This window comes from Prionailurus viverrinus, chromosome E1, assembly GCF_022837055.1.
Source record: "Prionailurus viverrinus isolate Anna chromosome E1, UM_Priviv_1.0, whole genome shotgun sequence".
NCBI lineage: Eukaryota > Metazoa > Chordata > Mammalia > Carnivora > Felidae > Prionailurus > Prionailurus viverrinus.
The window spans coordinates 16,737,151-16,761,987 of record NC_062574.1 but is presented as its reverse complement, the minus strand read 5'-3'; the positions used below and the strand labels follow the sequence as shown (position 1 = coordinate 16,761,987).

The following is a 24,837-nucleotide window of genomic DNA, read 5'->3' as shown; positions in this document are numbered from 1 at the left end:
TGCCATTTGCAACAATGTGGATGGAACTAGAGTGTATTATGCTAAGCAAAATTAGTCAGCCAGAGAAAGACAAATATCATATGACTTCACTCAAATGTGGAATTTAAGATACGAAACAGATGAACATAAGGGAAGGGAAGCAAAAATAATTTAAAAACAGGGAGGGGAGCAAAACATAAGAGACTCTTAAATATATAGAACAAACTGAGGATTGCTGGAGGAGTTGTGGCAGGGGGGATGGTCTAAATGGGCAAGGGGCATTAAGGAAGACATTTGTTGGGATGAGCACTGGGTATTATATGTAGGGGATGAATCACTGGATTCATATTCTTGCACCATATGCTAACTAACTTGGATGTAAATTTAAAAAAGAAAGATATAAGCAGAGGGAGACTCTCTATATAAAAACAGGGAGGGGGACAAACTATAAAAGACTCTTAAATACAAAGAACAAACTGAGGGGTTCTAGAGGGGTGTTGTGTAGAGGGATGGGCTAAGTGGGTAATGGGCATTAAGGAGGGCACTTGTTGGGTTCAGCACTGGGTGTTAAATGTAAGTGATGAATCACTAAATTCTACTCCTGAAACCATTACTACACTATATGTTAACTAGCTTGGATTTAAATCTAAAAAAAAAAAAAAGGACAGACATAGTTTTCATTTTTCTCTTTGTTTATTGTATGTATGTGACTAATTACTTCTGTAGACTAAGAGCCTGTGTCTTTTACCTTTAGAAAACAACTGTACTCTAACAGTTAAACATATTCTTTCAGGTGTACATAAGTGTGAGAACATTTCTTGGCTAGATACATGGCCAAGCATATTTTTAATTCAAAGTGAATTATTAAAAATAGACCAAGGAAGGTAGGCCACAGACTGGAAGAAAATATTTCGAAAGAGACATCTGATAACAGACTATTATCCAAAATATACAAAGAACTCTTCTACAATAAGAAAACAAACAACTGACTTAAAGATGGGCAAAAGACCTAAACAGACATTTCACCAAAGACATGTAGATGGCAAATAAGCATATGAAAATATGCTCCACACATGACATCAAGGAAATGCAAAATAAAACAATGAGATACCACTACACACCTATCAGGATAGTTAAAATCTGGAACCTTGACAACATAAAATGCTGCCAAAAGTGTGCAGCAGTTGGTGGGAATTGTTGGTGATAATGCAAAATGGTACAGCCACTTTGGCAGTTTCTTGTAAAACCAGACACAGTCTTATCATATGATCCAGCCATAATGCTTATTGTATTTACCCAAAAGGAGCTGAAAACTTATGTTCCCAGAAAAATCTGCATGTGGATGTTTACAGCAGCTTTTTTCATAATTGCCAAAACTTAGAAACAGCCGAGATTTCCCTCCGTGGTTAAATGGATAAATAAACTGTGGTACACCTAAACAATGTAATATTACTCAGCACTAAAAAGAAATGAGCTATCAAACCACGAAAAGACATGGAAGAACTTTAAATGTGTATTACTGAGTGAAAGGGGCGAATCTGGAAGAATATCTACTGTATGACTCCAATTTTATGATATTCAGGAAAAGGTAAAACTATGGAGAGAGTAAAAAGATCAGTGGTTTCCAGGAGTGAAGGCAGACGGAGGGATGGATAAGCAGAGCACAGAAGATTTTTAGTGTGATGAAACAATTCTGTATAATACCAAAATGATGGATACACATCATGATACATTTGCCAAAACTCATAAAATGTACATCAAACAGTGATTCTTAATGTAAACTATGGACTTTGGGTGGTGATGTTTCATGTAGGTTCATCAGTTGTAACAAATGTGTCACTGCGGTGCAGAATGTTGATAGCAGGGGAAGCTGTGTATGTGGTGGCAGGAGGCAGGGAGTATAAGGAAACTCTGCACTTTCTGCTCAATTTTTCTGTGAATGTAAAGTTGACCTAAAAAATCAAGTCTACTTTTTTTTTTTTTTTTTAAGTAAGCTCTACTCCCAATGTGGGACTTGAACTCAGGACTTGGAGATCAAGAATTGCATGTTATACTGACTGAGCCAACCAGGGGCCCCTCAAGTCTATTTTTTAAAAATGGACCAACGCCACCTGGGTGGCCCAGTCGGTTAAGCGACCAGCTTTGGCTCAGGTCATGATCTCACGGTTTTGTGAATTCGAACCCCACGTGGGGCTCTGTGCTCTCAGTTCAGACCCTGGAGCCTGCTTTGGATTCTTTATCTCCCTCTCTCTCTGCCCTTCCCCCCATCATGCTGCCTCTCTCACTCTCTCTTTCAAAAATAAGCATTAAAAAAATTTTAATGGACCAAGAAGAACTCTGAAATTTTGTTTTTTAGTAATTGAAGAATGAATTATAGAGGATTCTTTGGATTGCTAAACTGGTTGCCAAAGGTGCCTAGTGTCTGAGGGTTACTAGAAATGTCCTTGGAGGGGATAAAATAGGATCACTCTGGGCATCCTAGTTCTCAACAAAATGTTCTCAATGGGAGTCATTGAGGATATATATGAAAAAGCATTTGATATACCTTGAAGTAGTATATAAACTAAATGTTAATTATTACTGTTTCTGTCCCTGAGTTAGAAAGGTTACCCAAGACTTAAATTGAAAGTTCCTACATGGATTTTAGTCTAAAATACTAAATGTATGATAACTGAAGTAATATATGGTCTACTTTCTTTAATTTGCAGATTCAGAATGTCCTTCATGAATTTTTTCAAAATCCAGATTTCCAGCTTGGTAAGCCTGCCTATTCCTGTGGTATTTCTACTTGTCCCTCTTTTGCAGGGGAGCAGTGAGGGGAGGGATGCTGGATTACGATGAAAAGTCAATATTGAGATATATGTTCTTCAAAGCTCTTATAAATGTACTTAAGTTCTTTTGCTCTTTCCAGGTGGAGAATGTAGAAAAACAGAAAAGCAATCAGCAATTTTCAATTCTTTTGAAATGCTGTTTTATTATAAATATTCTGTATTATCTCTTTATCATCCTATCAAGTTCCTAGAAAATATTACTTACATACACAGTATTTTAAAAGAGAGTTATAATGTCTGAACTATAATATAAAATAGAAATACAAGGAAAGACATAAGAAAATTATATGCATTGCATTAAAAGAATTATTCACCATGAACAAGTGGGATTTATTCCTGGGCTGTAGGGCTGGTTCAATATTCACAAATCAATCAACATGATACACCACATTAGTAAAAGAAAGGATAAGAACCATACGATACTTTCAATAGATGCAGAAAAAGCATTTGACAAAGCACAGCATCCTTTCTGGATAAAAACCCTCAAGAATGTAGGGATAGAAGGAACATACCTCAACATCATAAAAGCCAAATATTCAAGGCCCACAGCTAATACCATCCTCAATGGGGAAAAACTGAGAGCTTTCCCCCTAAGATCAGGAACACAACAGGCATGTCTACTCTCACCACTGTTGTTCAACATAGTACTAGAGGTCCTAGTCTCAATAATCAGACAACAAAAAGAAACAAAAGGCATCCAAATAGGCAAGGAAGAAGTCAAACTTTCACTATTTGCAGATGGCATGATATTCTACATGGAAAACCTGAAAGATTACACTGGTAATCTAGAACTGATACATGAATTCAGCAAAGTTGCAGGATATAAAATCAATGTACAGAAATTGGTTGTGTTTCTATACACCAATAATGAAGCAGCAGAAAGAGAAATCAAGGAATTGATCCCAGTTACAATTGCACCAAAAAATGTAAGATTCCTAGGAATAAACCTAACAAAATAGGTAAAAGATCTGTGTGCTGAAGACTATAGAAAGCTTGGAAAGAAAGTGAAGAAGACAGAAAGAAATGGAAAAACAATCCATGCACATGGATTGGAAGAATAAATATTGTTACAATGTTGATACTACCCAAAGCAATCTACATGTTCAATGAAATCCCCGTCAAAATAACACTAGCATTCTTCACAGAGCTAGAACAAACAATCCTAAAATATGTATGGAACCAGAAAAGACCCAGAATAGCCAAAGAAATCCTGAAAAAGAAAACCAAAGCAGGAAGCATCACAATTCCAGACTTTAGCTGTATTACAAAGCAGTAATCATCAAGACAATATGGTACTGGCACAAAAACAGATACTCAGATCAATGGAACAGAATAGAGAACACAGAAATGGACCCACAAACGTATGGCCAACTGATCTTTGACAAAGCAGGAAAGAATATCCAATGGAATAAAGACAGGCTCTTCAGCAAGTGGTGCGGGGAAAACTGGACAGCGACATGAAGAAGAATGAACCTGGACCACTTTCTTACACCATACACAAAAATAAACTCAAAATAGATGAAAGACATCAATGTAAGACAGGAAGTCATCAAAATCCTCAAGGAGAAAGCTGGCAAAAACCTCTTTGATCGTGGCTGCGGCAACTTCTTACTCAACACGTCTCCAGAGGCGAGGGAAACAAAAGCAAAAATGAACTACTGGGACCTCATCAAAATAAGGAGCTTCTGCACAGCGAAGGAAACAATCAGCAAAACTAAAAGGCAATCGACAGAATGGGAGAAGATATTTGCAAATGACATATCAGATAAAGGGTTAGTATCCAGAATCTATAAAGAACTTCTCAAACTCAACACCCAAAACACAAATCATCCAGTGAAGAAATGGGCAAAAGACATGAATAGACACTTCTCCAAAGAAGACATCCAGATGGCCAACCGACACATGAAAACATGCTCCACATCACTCATCATCAGGGAAATCCAAATCAAAACCACAATGAGATACCCCCTTCACCTGTCAGAACGGCTAACATTAACAACTCAGGCAACAACAGATGTTGGCAAGGATGCGGAGAAAGAGGATCTCTTTTGCATTGTTGGTGTCAATGCAAGCTGGTGCAGCCACTCTGGAGAACAGTATGGAGGTTCCTCAAAAAACTAAAAATAGAACTACCCTACGACCCAGCAATTGCACTACTAGACATTTATCCACGGGATACAGGTGTGCTGTTTCGAAGGGACACATGCATCCTCATGTTTATAGCAGCACTATCAACAACAGCCACAGTATGGAAAGAACCCAAATGTCCATGGATGGATGAATGGATAAAGAAGATGTGGTGTATATATACGATGGAGTATTACTCAGCAATCAAAAAGAATCAAAAGAAATCTTGCCATTTGCAACTACATGGATGGAACTGGAGGGTATTATGCTAAGTGAAATTAGTCAGAGAAAGACAAAAATCATATGACTTCACTCATATGAGGACTTTAAGAGACAAAACAGATAAACATAAGGGAAGGGACACAAATAATATAAAAATAGGGAGGGGGACAAAACAGAAGAGACTCATAAATATGGAGAACAAACTGAGGGTTACTGGAGGGGATTGTGGGAGGGGGGATGGGCTAAATAGGTAAGGGACACTAAAGAATCTACTCCTGAAATCATTGTTGCACTATATGCTAACTAATTTGGATGTAAATTTAAAAAAATAAGAAATAAAAAAAAAATAGTTTCTAGACTCAAATTTATTCTAAGGAAGTTTTTTACCTACTTGAATATTTGGCTGAATGGAAAAAGTCTTCATTGTGCAGGAATTGCAGGATTTGTGACCTGACTGTAATTCGTCATCATTGTGGCAACAAAAACGTAAACTGCGGATTTCCGCCATGGTCACAAGAGGCAGAAAGAGACAGTACTATAACTACAGAAAAACATAGATTTTGATGGTTTTGTTTTCAGAATCGTTTCCTCATATGAGATTAAGCAAAACATTCTGATTTGTAGGCACGCCTGGCTGGCTCAGTCAGAAGAGCATGTGACTCTTAATCTTGGGGTTTTGAGTTTGAGTCCTATGTTGGGTGTAGAGATTACTAAAAAAAAAAAAAAATTAAAAATAATTCTGACTTGTAGAATAAAGCACTAGAGTTTGGGTCCTGAGATTTACATTATTTATATCAAGTTGCTTTTTTTCAATTGATTTTTGACTGCTATTACATTGATAACAATAGATTGTCTGAAATCTATTCTCATATTTCATTTAAAAAATAAAATATGCTTCCCATCTTCCTGATAACTGGTCCCCAAACATGATTGGGGCCTTGCTGACAACTCTTTCTCCTACCTTTTCACAGCCTATCCAAAATATAGAATTTTCCATGGTTAGAACAACCTCAACTTCTCCTTCAGAAAAATCTGTGAATAACTTCTTTTATTTTTATTTATTTAGTTTTTGATAAGTCTACAGAAGGAATGAGTGAAGAGGGCTCTATTTGAAATTGTGATAAAATTAGATAAATTCCAGACCATTCTAATTGACAGTGATTGTTTTCTCTTCTTACCTCCTATACTATCTAGTATTTTCTGTACCATTCATTCATTCATTCATTCAGTAGTTATTAAGCTCTCAACTAGTTCCAGATACTGCGATTAGGTAGAGGAGGCAGACAGGACTAAGGCATGTTTCCTCTCAAGTTTCTCAAAGTCTAGCCAGGAGACAGACACATACACTTTATAACAGCTATTATCATTAGAAACCAGTCTGGACTGCATAATCATCCAGAGCTTGGGAGGAAGTTTAGGATGAGGCTAACAGCATCTAATGCGTAAGCTTATACTAACATTTATACAATCTTCTTATGACAATAACTGATATAATAAATCGTTACAAAAATCAAGAGTATTAAAGAATCTTTTATGTACCAGACTATGATAGGCAGGAGAAGTTGCTGCTAGAAGTAGGAGAGGAAGCCAGTGCTTTCATCATGAACTTCTAAACAGTTTGTGTGTTTGTGTTTTGGTAAGGTCAATAAAGGTTTCATAATTTTATATCAAAAGGAGGTTTAAAAAAATCTTTATTTGAACTAACTGCCACATTTACCATTATTGATCATTCTGTTATTCATGAAACTCTTTTTTTCTTGGCTTTTGTGATATCATTCTATCTTGATTTTTCATCTATTGTTGATCACCTCTTAGCATTTTTGTTTCTCGGTTCTTCTTTTATTTGTACCTCAAATGTGGCTTTCCGAGTTTCCTTTTCGGCTCTATTATCACTTTACATACTATACACCCTCCTTTGATTTTCTTATTTAAACCCATGACTTTAGCTAATGACCCATCCGTATATCTACATTCCCATCCCAAACCTTCTCCCTGAGTTCCAGATCCTGTTTGAAAAGATCTACAAGATGAGTTAAGTGAAAAAAGCAAGTTGCAGATCAATGTAACCATATTTATGTGTCGGAAAACAAAAGGTGTCTAATATATTTAAAAATGCTTAGAGAAGTTGCTTGAAAGGTGGCAACAACTGCTGAAAAACAGTGGTTCCTTCTGGGGCAGAGGGGAATGAGAATGCTAGCAGTGGGGAGAGGGAAAAGGTAGATATTCATGTTTTACTGCTTATGTTTTTGTATTATTTGAATCTTTTACTAAAAGAACATATTCATATATTTTTTATTTAATTTAAGAAACATTAAAGACATAATATTTGAAAAGAAAGTTTGTAGAAGTGTGTTTTAGGACCTGCTTCCTTAAATGCTAGCATAAGCCAACACAGTTGTTTTTGTAATCTTTATGCTATTGACATGCATATTTGTTTTTACTTTATCTCAGGCTGGTCATTAAAAATGTAGGCATGTTTATTTCAGTGTCTGAGTTGCTCAGTTAAATAAAAGTCAGGAAAAATAATCATTTTGTAGGAATTGGAGTGTTACTCAACTATGTATCATTTACTTGTAAAAACTGATGGACATTAATTAAGAAATAATTTTATGTTCTTTTTTTAATGTTCTTTTAAAGAGCTATAAAATGAATATGAAATCTGACTGTATTACAACCAAACTAACTAGCAAATAACATTTTTTTCTATAATTAGAAGCGTGTTGCAAACAATTGGATATTGCTGACTCAATGGGACCAAGACTGAACAAAATGGAATTTACAGAAGTAAGAAGTTATATTATTTGTTATTTGAATCAAATTTTTTTGCCAGTTTCTCTTCTGGGGGATGTCACACATACATTAACTTATAATTAAGTTAAATTAAAGCATACTAACTTACTTTGATTCTAAGATGCAATATTATTTTAACTCCTCTGAAGTTAGGGTACATTTTATGATCAAAGACATTTTACAATTTCTTTCAGTTAGTGGTACTCATGATGTGAAAGTGAAAAACTTCCACTCATACCTTCAGTTAGGATCAAGAAAAACCAGCTTCTTTTTTTTTTCAGTGAAATCTAGTTATACAAATAATAATGAAATCTAATAATGGAAAAACATCTCTTATAGGCCAGGCATTGTCCTAAGCTATCCATGTATTAACTCAGCAACCCTCTCCGCAATCTTTATTCCTGCTTTTATAGAGGAAGACACTTAAGGTGCAAAATGGTTAAGTAATTTGCACAAGATCTCAAAATTAGTGAAGCTCTGGAAATTTGTACTTAGGCAGTTTAGTTTCAAAGTCTACATAATATTTCATCTGTGAAAGTATGGGATTACTTTTGTATTGATATTGTATTGGGATAAGCAAAAGAAACAATGTAATAGTATCAGAGTCATGTCTTTTACAGGCTGCCTTTTTATTTGTTCATGTCTTTCCTCTAATTTCCCTTGTTTTTCTCTGAGCCCCAGAGTCAAAGTAACTTTTTCCTTCTCCCGCCTCACCCTTGCTCCATTGTAGATGATGACTATGTACTATATACAATTTCAAGGTTCTATGTCAAGGATTCTTGAATCCTTCTTGAAATCAGGAGATAAGTTGGAAATGTCAGGAAAACTAATATTAATAGTTCAAACCCCCCATTAAAACAAAATTGTATACGTGTACACACACACACACACACACACACACACACAGGTATTATGTAGAATGCTAATGATTTTGTATCAAGTATTATTGGGTATACATCACCCATACCCATTTCCTCATTTTAAATGTGTAGATATGTATACACACACACATATATGTGTTTTATATGTGGATATATATGTATTTGTATATGATTTGTGTGTATGAATGCATGTATGTGTGTATATGTATATATTTGTTGAATTAATTAAATGAAGGGAGAAAAACAGTAAGACTGACATCAGACTTCACAACATTCAATTCCAGAAAACAAGCAATGTCTATATTGTTCTGAGGTAAAAAGAAAAGAAAACGTGACCTAATTACACTATAATCCATCCATGGTATAGTTTAGAGGCAATATGCAGACATTTTCAACACAAAAGAACTCAGAAAATATAATACCCATGTGACCTTCCTGAAACAAGAAAACTGCTTTATAATAAATTCAGCCAATTAATTGATGAATCAAAATAAATGTTTCAGGAATAGCGAAGCCATTGTAAAAGAACAGGAAGTGCTTTTTATTGTGGTGTAGTCCCAATAGCTTAATTTTGCTTGAGGAGACATATCTAGAAAAATGTTTTGACAGCCAATGTCAGAGACATCACTGCATGTTTTCTTCTATGTGTTTTATGGTTCAGGTCTCACATTTATTATTATTTTTTCAATATATGAAGTTTATTGTCAAATTGGTTTCCATACAACACCCAGTGCTCATCCCAAAAGGTGCCCTCCTCAATACCCATCACCCACCCTCCCCTCCCTCTCACCCTCCATCAACCCTCAGTTTGTTCTCAGTTTTAAAGAGTCTCTTATGCTTTGGCTCTCTTCCACTCTACAGGTCTCACATTTAGGTCTTCAATCCGTTTAGAGTTTATGTCTGTGTATAGTGTAAGAAAGTGTAGCTGTCTAGTTTTCCGTTTGTTGAAGTACCATTCTAGTACCATTTGTTGAAGAGACTGTCTTTTCCCCATTGTATATTCTTGCCTCATTTGTTGAAGATTAATTGACCATACAGTTGTGGGTTTATTTCTGGACTCTTTATTCTGTTCCATTGATTTAGATCTCTCTTTTTGTGCCAGTACCATATTGTTTTGATTACTACAGCTTTTAGTATATCTTGAAACCTGGAATTTTGATATCTACAGCTTAGTTCTTTCTCAAAATTGTTTTAGCTGTTTGGGGTCTTTTGTGGTTCCATACAAATTTTTGGACTATTTGTTCTATCTTTTACATAACAAAGGAAAGCATCAACAAAACAAGTAGGCAACCTATTGAATAAGAGAAGATATTTGCCAATGATATATCCAATAAGGAGTTAATATCCAAAACATGTAAAGAACTTATATAACTTAATACCAAAAAACAATCCAATTTAAAAATGGGCAGAACACTGAATAGAATAGATATTTTTCTATTTCTAATTTTAATGGGTGTTTTGAGCCATTGATATTAGTTTTCCCGACATTTCCAACTTCAGCCCATAGTAAGGTACTTTCATTATAGAGAAGAGCTGTTACATCAACAGAAACCAAGAAAATATTTCTTGTATAGAAATATTTATTGAAAACATTTAATTATCTGATCAATAAATCATTGAACCATTCTGTATAACATATGACATAGAAGTAGTGTTTGGAACAGTGCCTTTTTTTTTGGTGGAGGGGGTGGACACTTGCTTTTAAAGAGATTTGCTTTGGGGTGCCTGGGTGGTTCAGTCAGTTACGCACCCAGCACCCGACTTGATTTCGGCTCAGGTCGTGATCTCACGGTTGGTGAGTCCGAGCCCCAGGGTGGAGCACTGCATTGAGTGGCGCGCTGACAGTGCAGATCCTGCTTGGGATTCTCTCTCTCCCTCTTTCGCTGCCCCTCCCCCACTTGTGCACTCGCTCATGCTCGCTCTCTCTCAAAAAAATAAACTTTAAAAAAAGATAAAGAGATTTGCTTTCAGGCTATTTTGTCAGCACTCATTTAATGACACTGGAAGACAATAAAATTGTAAATGTTGGGTTTAAAGGCAAGATATTACACACACCTGCCATCCAGTGAAGATACTATGCCATGAAATTACCCCTCTGATCATTTGTAATGAGCCGAGTGATTAGCATTCAGGATGGAGCGTGTTTGGAGAAAGTGGAATCATTGAGTAATAATTAATATAGAGAAAAAGACAAATGGAGAGAATGAAAGGTCACAGATACTTCTATATACATATCATTTTCCTAGGTTTCTGTTTTCTGGTGGATAAATCAACAGGTGACAATATTTTTGTTGAGTGTAACCTCTCTCACTTTCCATCTGTTTTACTCTAGTAAATGAAGATCAAAAGTAACTGTTTTTAGAAGAATATTTTCTATTCTTTATAATATATTATGTAAGAATATTTATGTCTAGTCTCTTAGTTATTAAGTATATACTGAATATTTATTTACTCTCTGGTAGGAGAGATGTCAAAATAGGAAGTTGTATTTCTTACCCTTAAGGACCAAATAATGCCTTGTTGTGTGGGAGTGTGCCTATGAGTATATATGTCATATGCGTGTGTGTGTGCGCACGTGTGTGTGTGTGTATGTATGGGCATGCATGCCTACACATGCTGGGTAGAACTGGAATAGGATCCAGGGAATAGAAGGATCAAAATATAAGCACATTGGGGCGCCTGGGTGGCACAGTCGGTTAAGCGTCCGACTTCAGCCAGGTCACGATCTCGCGGTCCGTGAGTTCGAGCCCCGCATCGGGCTCTGGGCTGATGGCTCGGAGCCTGGAGCCTGGTTCCGATTCTGTGTCTCCCTCTCTCTCTGCCCCTCCCCCATTCATGCTCTGTCTCTCTCTGTCCCAAAAATAAAATAAAAAAACGTTGAAAAAACATTAAAAAAAAATAAGCACATTAAGGACACACACCACAAGATAATTACAAAGCAACAAACAGGTTCAAACCATTATGATTACTATATTCATCACTGCCAAAGGATTCATTGTAAAAGAAAAATGAGGCTTCAGTGGGGCAGGCTTCATGTAGGAAACTCATCTGGTGGTCATGAGGTTTGAATTTTTTCCACCTGCCCTACTTGTAGCCCCTTACTTTGAAAGGAACCTTAATAACAGTGCTTTAAACATTAATATATTGACAAGAACAATTTAAAATGTAGAATGTGCTGGTTTATCTGGGATTCTTGTTTTGTTTTGTAAGTTGGATATTTAGACACAAAAGAAATATGTTTTTGGAGAGTGTCAGGCTTGTTTTGAATTCTCAAAACACTCTGGTTTCCAAAAGACAACTCATTCCAGGAGACAAAACTTAGCATTTGTATCATTTTAACACTGGTGTTCAGTTGTCCAAGTCGATATTGAATATAAGTTTAAAAAGGAACAGAAGTCTTAACCCTTAGATTTCACTGTGTCCCCATTAGCATAGTAACTGCATTACTGTGTTCAGGCCAGAAGTAAGCAGTTCCTGATAGGTGTATCCTTCCTGAAATTTCCAGATTTCAATCCTTCAGAGGACAAACCTTTCATTTCACCTTTCATCTGATTAGTTAATTTGTTTATCAGCAGAGGAAAATCACCATTAATGTGATTATAGAGAATTTAGTTAACTTTTTTAGGTAGGAAGTTTCTTTTTTCATTTCCTGGACTCTTTGAGCTCTACAAATTTCATTTGCTTCAATAAAGAATTTTTTACTAATTTGCTTCCAGAGAAGTCTGAGAGTTGGACATGTTTAAATTTTTCTTGGTACATTTCAAAGCAAAATTTACTGTGAGTTGTTAAAGTGCCCATACTTTTAATTTTATTTTTTAAGTGTTTTAATTTTTATTTTTGAGAGAGAGAGACAGAGCATGAGCGGGGAGGGGCAGAGAGAGAGGGAGACACAAATCTGAAGCAGGCTCTGGGCTGTCAGTTGTTAGCACAGAGTCCAACACAGGGTTGAATTCCAGGAGGTCATGACCTGAGCCGAAATCCAACGCTTAACAGACTGAGCCACCCAGGTGCCCCTAAAGTGCCCATAATTTTTAAATGACAGTCCCACAAGTGGCTGTATGCCCTCCCTCCAAAGAAAAAGGTTTCTGTAGGTTGTTTGGAACTTCGAACCCATTTCCTAAATAGAAGCAATATTTTGTGTAGTGGCTGGAGTCTGTGGTTTGAATGTGCCTGAAATGGAGTTCTTAATAAAAGTGACTATTTCTGTGGGGAAAATGCTACCTGAAGAAGGCATCACCATGCACTACCAGGGAAAGGAAATTTGTTATCTCTAAGTCATTAGTGATGGCCACATACAAGACTTTTAGTATGACAAGAGTTCATGGAATAAGGGGTAAGGATGGCCTCAGGTAGAGGAGAATCTTCTAAGATCCCAGAGTGAGGAACTGAGGGAGGCTGACCTCTTATCACTGCAGATCCTCCTTCCCTACCTCTGGGGGCTCCAGAGATTGACATACTTCTGTTTCTACTGATTGTATCAGCTGGCTCTGGCCTGGGTTATATTCCTTCCCTAGTATAATTTCAAAGTTAGTCCCCTGAACTCTTGCCTTCAAAGTAGTACAAAGTATGGCCTTCTCAAACAAGAGTGAAGTCTTCTAAAGCATTATTCTCTAAGGGAGTGTGACCTGCTTATCAGTTCTGCTCATTCTAGGCACCAGACTCCTGACTCAAATTGTCATTTGTGTTCATCATCCTTCCCAGTTATCCATAACAAATACATATTCTTTATCTTGTGATTACATAAATACAACAAATGGATTGAGAATGGATGAATGCATACCATAGAATAAGAACTCTCTGTACAGCTTGTCCTATGTGTGGTTGTCCAATGGGATGGTAATGGAAAGATGCTTCACACACAGTTAAAGGCTGTAAAATTTCTTTTATAGCAAAGGATTCAGGTATTAAGAGACGATTTGTGGGGCGCCTGGGTGGCGCAGTCGGTTGGGCGTCCGACTTCAGCCAGGTCACGATCTCGCGGTCCGGGAGTTCGAGCCCCGCGTCAGGCTCTGGGCTGATGGCTCAGAGCCTGGAGCCTGTTTCCGATTCTGTGTCTCCCTCTCTCTCTGCCCCTCCCCCGTTCATGCTCTCTCTCTGTCCCCCAAAAAATAAATAAACGTTGAAAAAAAAAATTTAAAAAAAAGAGACGATTTGTTATATAAAGCAGGATACAACACAGTATGCTTCCAAACAGAGGTTCCTCCAGAGTTTCCCACAGGAATTAGACCATTGGCATGGATCAATGTTTAGAGTTTCAAACCATTCTGATTTGCTTGGAAGTGAGGGGTTTCTTAGAACGTGGGACTCTCAGTGCTAAAACTAGGGATGTCCCAGGCAAACTGAGGCAGTCAACCACTCTGAGTTTGCTTTGCTTTGATCCTATCTCCTACCTGGTCATTGTGGAAACTCTGGCTGCACCTACCTGCTCACCAGAGGCAAGTGAAAACAATCTAGCATCTTGTTTACTGTGGGACTGGGTAAAGTGAGGGTCAGTTTCCTGGGAGCATCCTTCAGTAGGCCTGGACTTCAAACAGTCTGAGATCTGCACCTGAATTATATAATAGGCTTGAGAAGAATTCTATGCAAAAACTACAAATACTATACAGTGGGATTCAGATATTAACTTCTGGTTTTGTGACACTAAGAAAGTGGGGAGTTAAAGAGGAGTAAATAAAGGCCACATCTCTGCCTGAATTCTCTTCTCTGGGGCTTAGTCTGTTCTTGCTCCGTAGTGGTCTGCTTTGAGATAGCCACTTTCTTAGGCTCAGTTGTTTTGTACCAATCACACAGCCTTCAAGCTGATGTGACTCAAAGTTTAAATTTTAAAATAGGTTTCATCAAATTACTCAAAGACTGTATCTTTCCTTTAACATATTCTACTAAATCCAGTCTGTGCATTTTCCCCAAAATGGTATGTATCTGAGTGACTCTCTATTCTGTTATTTATAATTTTGCATTTTGTAATTTGTGTTGTTTTGTTCTGTTTATTTTGTGTTTCATATGCTTTGAGTTATGGCAGGGAAGGACAGAAGAAGGAAGAATGATGGCTTTTTTTGTGTTTTTTTTTTTTTACCATTTAATTTAATTTATTTTTAAAATTTACATCCAAGTTAATTAGCATATAGTGCAACAATGATTTCAGGAGCATATTTCTTAATTCCCATTACCCATTTAGCCCATCCCCCCTCCCACAACCCCTCCAGTAACCCTCTTTTTGTTCTCCATATTTTAAGTCTCTTATGTTTTGTGTCCCTCCCTGTTTTTATATTATTTTTGCTTCCCTTCCCTTATGTTCATCTGTTTTGTATCATATAGGTGAAGTCATGATATTTGTCTTTTTCTGACTGAAGGAATGATGGCTTTGGTGGAGGTAGAGGTAGGAGTAGCAATATCTTGTGAAAACTGCATGAGGGAAATGAGGGAGAAATGAGGGAATTTTAAGCCCAGGAAATGGGACGGTCTATGGTAAACTGTCCTCCCAGGTGTGTGTCTTCCTACGTGGTCTTCAACTGTAAGAAATACATAAATCAAGGAATTTGCTGATCAGTAATTTCTTATTGTTTGTATCAGTTTGCTAGGACTACCATAACAAAGTACTGGGTGACTTAAACATCAAAAATTTAATTTCTCATGGTTCTGAAGGCTGGAAGTCCAAGACAAGGTATTGGCAGGGTTAGTTTCTTTTGAGGGTCTCTCTCCTTGGCTTATAGATAGATGGTCATCTTCTCCTTGTGCCTTCGCATGGTCTTTCCTCTGCACATGTCTGTGTCCAAATTTCCTCTTCTTATTAGGACACTGGTCATATTAGCTTTTGGCCCACCCTAATGACCTCATTTTAATTTAATTACCTCTTTATTTGTTTTTATTATTTTTTTAACGTTTTTTTTTAATTTTTGAGACAGAGAGAGACAGAGCATGAATGGAGGAGGGTCAGAGAGAGAGGGAGACACAGAATCGGAAGCAGGCTCCAGGCTCTGAGCCATCAGCCCAGAGCCCGACGCGGGGCTCGAACTCACGGACCGTGAGATCGTGACCTGAGCTGAAGTCGGACGCTTAACCGACTGAGCCACCCAGGCGCCCCTTAATTACCTCTTTAAAGATCCTATCTCAAAATACAGTCACAATCTGGGGTACTAAGGGTTAGGCCTTCAATATATGAACTTTGGGGGGACACAACCTAACCCATAACATTGCCTAAGCTGCCTTTTACCAATAGGGGGAAAATTGTGTGTTTCAGTCTATTACTTTTATTATTTTTATTTTATTTATTTATTATTTTATTTTATTACTTTTGTTATTATTGGATAATTATATATAATATGTATTATATATAATATGTACTATATTATGTATTATTATTATTGGATAATTGAATAAGGCCTTTGTTGAAATTCATTTGTTAAGCAAATGATTCTGATTTTCAAAAATTGGAAAAGTTAAAGTATATTTCTGTTTTGTTGGGCATATTAATTAGCATTAATTATTTTTAAAAATTCCCTCTCTGAGACTGGAAAGCTAATTTTCTGTCCAAATCCTATATGAACACACCACTTCTTCAATGATAGATAGCCAATATAATCTGTGTATTTCAATATTTTATAGTCCTTATCTGCAGGCATTTCTGAAAATGTTATATGCTACCAGGACTTACATATATAGTTTGGAAGTTAATGCCTAAAACAGCTTCCAAATATAGTTTTCTTTCCATCACTCTTATATTACCCACTTCATCAACTCTCCAGTATGTCTACAATTAAATAAATATGAATCCTAATGGCCCAGAGTTGTAGAATTTAACAGTAGCTATCAGTCTGTTAATTGTGACTTTCACTACATTCTCAACATTTTGGTTTTCAAGTCAGAAAGAAAAAGTCCAGAATTCATCACACTGGGACCCAGCACATGAAGATAACTTGATTAAGTACAATTCAAGTGTTTATCAGCTCACAGAGCTATTAAACTGAAGGATATTAGTAGTTCATTATATTCTTAAATTAAACTAGGCAATCATTTCAGGATTGGCAGGTATTCATTGTTTTATTCCTTGGGAGGCTATGAAAACACAAAGGCCATGTGTTTTTGCTTTCTCTGTTTTTAGAAGAGATACCGGCAAACTTCTGTAATTGTTCTGTTTGGAATTTGTAGTTAGTTGGCAATTGCTAGTCTTTACGTCATATAGCCCACACTTACAGAACACACTCACTCAGAAAACCCATACTCTACAAATCCAGAATGTTGAAGTGTCTCTTGGAGAGGCAGTTAAACTAAGCCGTGGTTTAATAGGATTACCGCATCCAGAAAACTCAAATGTCTTTGAGGTCAATTCCCAAAAGGTTAATTTATATATTAAACAACATTAGGATTCTGGAATAATTAGGACCAGTCACCCGCATGTCATATATTTCAATGGTTCTCAGCCTTTAGTAAACATAAAAGTAGCCCAGAGGGTTTATTTTTATATTTTATTTTATTTTTTTCACTCCAGAGTGGACTTTTTATTTCAAGTTACCATGTGTAAAGTTGGAGGAAAAAGACCCAAGGACCCAGTCTCCTTGATGGGCCCACTTAGATTTCTATACATAGTTTACACAACCACATGCCCCCCACTGGCTAATGTCACAGGATTTCTGAGTGTTGAGATACAAGGAAAGAATAACAGTGGAAAAGTGTTTGGGTCTGTCCGTATTTTAAGAGGGGGGAAAGAAAGATGATTTCCCTTCTCCAAGAACTCTGGGGGCAGCTAGTCTGGTCATGTGACATTAACTCATATTATTTCTGTTCTGACTCTGCACACTTGTGACAGGAAGGAGCCTGTTTAAGAGCTAGAAGTGTATTTTGCTCCCAGAGGGCTTTTAAAAACACAGATTCTGGATCCCACTCCCCTCTCAGAGTTTCTGATTCAGTAGATCTGGAGTAGGGTCCCCAAATTTACATTTCTTCTTCCTTTTTTTTTTTTTGGAGAAAAGTGTTTGTTTCTTTAAACGCATTTTGCTTTAATAGCCACCCAAAGGATTGTGTTTCTTTCTTTTTTTTTTAAAGTTAAGTTTCTTTTTATTTCCAGTTAACATACAGTATCATATTAGTTTCAGGTATACAATATAGTAACAACACTTCCATATATCATCACCCTGTTCTCATCACAAGTGCTCTCTTTAATCCCCATCACCTATTTAACTCATCCTACTCACCTCTTCCCTCTGGTAGCCATCAATTTGTTCTCTATAGTTAAGAGTCAGTTTCTTGATTTGTTTCTCTCTCTTTGTCTTATTTTTTCCCCTTTACTTTTTTGTTTTGTTTCTTAAATTCCACATATGAGTGAAATCATATGATATATGTCTTTCTCCTACTGACTTATTTCACTTAGCATTATACTCCCTAGCTCCATCCCTGTTGTTGAAAATGGCAAGATTTCATTCTTTTTTTATGGCTGAGTAATATTCTATTGTATATATCCCACATCTTATTTTTTCCCCCAATATATGAAATTTATTGGCAAATTGGTTTCCATACAACACCCAGTGCTCATCCCAAAAGATGCCCTCTTCAATACCCATCACCCACCCTCCTCTCCTCCCCACCCCCCATCAACCCTCAGTTTGTTCTCAGTTTTTAAGAGTCTCTTATGCTTTGGGTCTCTCCCACTCTAACCTCTTTTTTTTTTCCTTTCCCTCCCCCATGGGTTTCTGGTAAGTTTCTCAGGATCCACATAAGAGTGAAAACATATGGTATCTGTCTTTCTCTGTATGGCTTATTTCACTTGGCATAACACTCTCCAGTTCCATCCACGTTGCTACAAAGAGCCATATTTCATTCTTTCTCCTTGCCACGTAGTACTCCATTGTGTATATAAACCACAATTTCTTTATCCATTCATCAGTTGATGGACATTTAGGCTCTTTCCATAATTTATATCCAACATCTTCTTTATCTATTCATCAATTGATGGACACTGAGGCTACTTCCATATCTTAGCTATTATAAATAATGCTTCTGTAAAAGAAACACTCATGCACTGTTGGTGGGAGAGCAAACTGGTGCAGCCACTGTGGAAAACAGTATGGAGGTTCCTCAAAAAGTTAAAAATAGAACTACCTTATGATCCAGCAATCACACTACTGGGTATTTACCCAAAGAATACGAGAATACTAATTCAAAGGGATACATGCACCCCTAAGTTTATACCAAATTTTCATTTCTAACAAGCTCTGAGGTGATGCCCTCAGAGGTTCTAACAAGCTCTCAGGAGTTGTAGTCAAGGGGCAACATTTTGAGAATCCCTGATCTCATTGGATTTTTCCTTCTAAATAGATATGTCTACTGAGAAGACTTTTATTCTTTTTCTTGGTCAGTTTTTTTACCTACCTCAAAAGGAAGCAGGAGCAATGGCTACAGAGAACTTATTACATGAAATACTTACACTCTGTACATACACAAGATCCTCTTCATGACTCAGTGAGAAAGCTACTATGGTACGCATTTTATAAATTAAGAAACTGGGAAGTTCAGTGACTCAGCCAAGGTTACTCAGCCAGTAAATATGGGAACTGGGATTTGAACTCAGATAGGTTCCAAAATGTGAGGGTTTTTTTTTTTTTGTCTCCACCTTCTGGAAATGTTTAGAATCTGATGTCTTCTCACCACCTGCACTCTGTTATAAGCCGTCATCATCTCACAACTGCCTTATTTCATTAGCTTTCTGACTGACACCCTTATTTTCACTCTTGCCTTTTTTTTAATATATGAAATTTATTGTCAAATTGGTTTCCATACAACACCCAGTGCTCATCCCAAAAGATGCCCTCTTCAATGCCCATCACCTACCCTACCCTCCCTCCCACCCCTCCATCAACCCTCAGTTTGTTCTCAGTTTTTAAGAGTCTCTTATGCTTTTCACTCTTGCCTTTTAAAATGGAAGGTAGGGGTGCCTAGCTCTCAGTTGGAAGAGGATGCAACTCTTGATCTCTGGGTCATGAGTTCCAGCCCCACATTTGGTGCAGAGATTACTGAAAAATAAATAAACTTTTTAAAAAAGAAATATAGGTAAATTAAGCCAGTCTTCTGCTCAAAACCCTCCAAGGGCTTCCCATCTTACTTAAAGTAAAAACCAAAGCCCTTAACATGACCCCAGGGCTTGACCTGGACTGTCTGATGACCCCTGTCTTCACCTCTCTCTCTGTACTCCTCACTCATTCTGCCTCAGTCACATTAGCTACCTTGCCATTACTAGAAACCCCCAAGTATGTTCTCACCTCAGGGCCTTACCACTTTTCTAGGACAGTGCTCCTCACATATTTCCACATGGTTTACTCCCTCTTCTCCTTCTTGACTCAAATGTCACTTTCCCCATGAGGCAGATGCTGAGACGGATCCTGGTACACAGGTTATTTATTAGGGATCAATAGTTGTGAAGGGAGGGAAGCGTAACAGGATTAGGCAGAAGTCAGCTGCAATACAGGCCTGGTAAAGCCTCATTGATTCTGTATATAAGTGAAATCATAAGTATTTGTCTTTCTCTGTCTGGCTTATTTCACTTATCATAGTACCTCCTGGGTCCATCCATGTTGTCGCAAATGGCAATCTCCTTTTGTACAGTGGAGTAACATTCCACTGTATACATATACCACATCTTTTTTGTCCATTCTTCTATCGATGACACTTAAATTGTTTTCATATCTTGGCTATTGTAAATAATGCTTCAATGAACATAGGGGTACATGTATCAAATTGGTGTTTTCATTTTATCTAGATCCAGAAGTAGAATTGCATGTAACTGTCCTGTTTTTCCAACACTGTTTATTGAAGAAACTGTCTTTTCCTCATTGTATGTTCTTGCCTCCTTTGTCATAGGTTAGTTGACCATACATGCATAGGTTTATTTCTGGGGTCTCTATTCTATTCCATGGATCTATGTGTCTATGTTTATGCCAGTACCGTGCTGTTTTGCTAACTCTAGTCTTGCAGTATAGCTTGAAATCAGGAAGCGTGATGTCTCCAGCTTGATTCTACTTTCTCAAGGTTCCTTGTGTTATTTGAAGTATTTTATGGTCCCATACAAATTTTGGGATTCTTTGTTCCATTTCTGTGAAAAATGCCATTGGTATTTTGATGAGGCAAAATGTGAGTTCTTAACCATTACACTATTATGCATCCCAAGGGAACACATAAGAATTTAACTGTACTCATTGATCCATCAGAAATAATGACAATTAGAAGGTTTCGGCTGCCAATGAAACAAAATAGTTAGAAAACCTCTCTTACACTGCTTTAAATTTCCTCTTTTGATCTCTAAGTCAATTGAATATGGTTTATGATTCATTTGCATGGATTCAAGCCTAATGTATCTCTTACATAGTACATTCTAAATTTGCCTAGATGATATTAGTGAGGAAGTGAAATGTCTACTACATTCTTCATTTCAAAAATTATGCCAATGAAATATGCCAATAAAACATTCCATTTTAGGCAAGCTATATTAGTCTCCTTTAATTGTAAGAAACAGAAGCCAACCTGAGTTAATGTAGATGAAAATGAAATGTATGGAGTCCAAGAGCAAGAATATGGTCTGACTTCTGGAAGTCAGGGACTTGGAAAAATCAAGACTCTTCTTTCTGCTTTCTGTTTCATCTGTCTCTATATACTGACTTATCCTGCATCCTCCATTTACCTGGAGGAATCTGGCCACCCAAAACTCTTAAGTTTACATTCACAAGTCCAGCCCCTCTCAGAGGACAACCAACCATTTCCCAGTCCTAATTCCCAATTTCTAGTGGAAAGAATCTGAATGGCTTTGTTTATATCAGGGATCATCCCCTGCTCCAATCATTTATGGCTATGGAAGTAGGGCTATTTGATCCAAATTGGACTCCCAGTACAAATTTGGCTACCACTGTGCTGGGACAGACAAGGAAATCATTTACTTATGAGTTGGGCTAACACTTCAAGAAAGGTTCCCTCAGAAACTCTTCCAGCACTAGATCCATTTGTCCCTTAACATAAGATCTTTATAGTCAAGTATAGATCAAGAATGTTATGTTCCTGACCCATAAAATGAGGGAAAATCCAGAAGACAATACACACTGGTGGTGAGGCTGAGGAGGAATGGTATTCATTAGTATTGGAAGAACAAAAAAGCCCAAGCCTGATGTAAAATTCTACCCAAAAAACAGATGCATTTACCTTCTAAGCTAACAATCCCACTTCTGGGAATCTGTTCAATAGGAACCAAGAGAAATGGCCCATAAGCATAGATGTCTTCAGACTCTATACTTTCAAAAAAAAATAGACAAAGGATACCTTATTATAATATCAGAAGATGCAGAAACTTTGCACAATCCCCATTCTTTATACTCCAATAATTAAATGTAGCCAGTCTCAGAAAACACATGGTTTTATATGCCATTCATCAAAAGAAAACTGCATCCAATTTTTAGAACTATTAACTTACAGGCAATGTTTTATAACTGCTGCTATTTCATGCCGGGAGGTAAAAAGTGTGCTCTATATAATGCTGTTGTGGTCTAGAGGGGAGTTGCTCCAAAAATATTTAGTCTCACTGGTGTATGGTTTTGGTGTATGGTTTTGTATTAATTACCTCTGTCTGCAGCACAGCTGAAGAATAGTACTAACATGAAAATGCTTTATTCACGTGACAAGCAAATGATATGGAAAAAAATTGTAGCCAATAATTTCATACGCATCAACTGAATCCCAGGGAAAATCCAAGTAAAGAGCCCTGTTTTAAATCAATCATTTATCTTCTTTTTCTCTGCAGTACATCTCCTCATACATTGCAGACTTTAAAAGTGAAATGTTTGAGAAACTCCTTAAGCACCTCTGTCATTGTGCAGATGAATTCCGGGAGATCATAAAAACGGATATGCGGAGGCAGATGTTTGCTGAACTCTTCCTGTGTTGTGACCGTGGGAAGGTAGGATAAGACCTTAAAGCAATACTTCTCAAACTATTTTTTTGTGAAGGACTGGATTTTAGGTTGTTGTGGATGGTGATGTTTTTAATTGCTAAACCGTTGTGGACTAACACTCAATGAAAACGGATTGCTGGGGGGGAAAATGCACGTACAAAAGACAATCCACACTTTTTATTATTAGATTCAAATATGATTTATCTGTTACTTTCTCAAATTGCTATACAATTTTTTAGATACTATCCTCAATTTCTATACCTTGTCACAGACTGGTACCAGCCTATAGACCATGTCTTCAATGGCACTGCCATTTTACAATGTACAACTTGCCTCTTTCCATTCTTAAGAATGTATTTTTTTAAGATTGTTTTTGCTTACTCTCTTTGCTGCTGGCTTCCTATAGAAAATAAATTGTTGGGAATAGGAAGCTTACCACATTGTATTATGCTGCTTCTTAAAATAAGAAAAGTTTATATCAAAAAGTATTTCGGGAGACGGGCAGAAGATGGCGGGGGTAGGAGGATGCTGGGCTCACCGCGCATCATGCTGATCACTTAGATTCCACCTACACCTGCCTAAATAACCCAGAAAACCGCCAGAAGACTAGCAGAATGGAGTCTCCAGAGCCAAGCGCAGGCGAGAGGCCCACGGAAGAGGGTAGGAAAGGTGGAGAGGCGGTGTGTGCTCCACAGACTGGCAGGAGAGAGCCGGGGTGGAGTGGCGGCCCGCTGGCCAGGCAGAGCCCGGGAGTCTGGCTTGCAAAAGCAGAGGGGCCGGACGGAGTGTGTTCTGACAGCAAGCGGGACTTGACATCTGGAAGGTTATAAGCTAACAGCTCTGCTCGGAAAGCGGGAAGGCTGGAGGACAAAGGGAGGGAGAGTTGCTGAGCCCCTGGACGACAGAGCTCAGTTTGGCGGGGAACAAAGGCGCTCGCCAGCGCCATCGCCCTCGCCCATCCCCCAGCCAAGATCCCAAAGGGAACCAGTTTCTGCCAGGGAACTTGCTTGCTCCAGGCAAACACCCAACACTGTGCTTCTGCGGAGCCAAACCTCCGGCAGCGGATCTGACTCCCTCCTGCTGCCACAGGGCCCCTCCTGAAGTGGATCACCTAAGGAGAAGCGAGCTAAGCCCGCCCCTCCTGCCCCCGTGCACCTTGCCTACCCACCCCAGCTAATACGCCAGATCCCCAGCATCACAAGCCTGGCAGTGTGCAAGTAGCCCAGATGGGCCACGCCACCCCACAGTGAATCCTGCCCCTAGGAGAGGGGAAGAGAAGGCACACACCAGTCTGACTGTGGCCCCAGCGGTGGGCTGGGGGCAGACATCAGGTCGGACTGCAGCCCCGCCCACCAACTCCAGTTATACACCACAGCACAGGGGAAGTGCCCTGCAGGTCCTCACCACACCAGGGACTATCCAAAATGACCAAGCGCAAGAATTCCCCTCAGAAGAATCTCCAGGAAATAACAACAGCTAATGAGCTGATCAAAAAGGATTTAAATAATATAACAGAAAGTGAATTTAGAATAATAGTCATAAAATTAATCGCTGGGCTTGAAAACAGTATACAGGACAGCAGAGAATCTCTTGCTACAGAGATCAAGGGACTAAGGAACAGTCACGAGGAGCTGAAAAATGCTTTAAATGAAATGCAAAACAAAATGGAAACCACCACGGCTCGTATTGAAAAGGCAGAGGAGAGAATAGGTGAACTAGAAGATAAAGTTATGGAAAAAGAGGAAGCTGAGAAAAAGAGAGATAAAAAAATCCAGGAGTATGAGGGGAAAATTAGAGAACTAAGTGATACACTAAAAAGAAATAATATACGCATAATTGGTATCCCAGAGGAGGAAGAGAGAGGGAAAGGTGCTGAAGGGGTACTTGAAGAAATCATAGCTGAGAATTTCCCTGAACTGGGGAAGGAAAAAGGCATTGAAATCGAAGAGGCACAGAGAACTCCCTTCAGACGTAACTTGAATCGATCTTCTGCACGACATATCATAGTGAAACTGGCAAAATACAAGGATAAAGAGAAAATTCTGAAAGCAGCAAGGGGTAAACGTGCCCTCACATATAAAGGGAG

General features: G+C 38.0%; 1 protein-coding gene across 7 annotated transcripts in view; it reads left to right on the top strand.

Moving 5' to 3' along the window:
• EFCAB5 (EF-hand calcium binding domain 5) overlaps positions 1–24,837 on the top strand; it is a 190,885-nt gene that overhangs the window by 82,390 nt on the left and 83,658 nt on the right. For all 7 annotated transcript variants that reach the window (XM_047833726.1, XM_047833723.1, XM_047833721.1 and 4 more), the window contains 3 exons: positions 2,688–2,736; positions 7,873–7,943; positions 22,602–22,757. In XM_047833726.1, the coding sequence (XP_047689682.1) occupies positions 2,688–2,736; positions 7,873–7,943; positions 22,602–22,757 (276 nt within the window). The remainder of the gene's footprint in view (positions 1–2,687; positions 2,737–7,872; positions 7,944–22,601; positions 22,758–24,837) is intronic.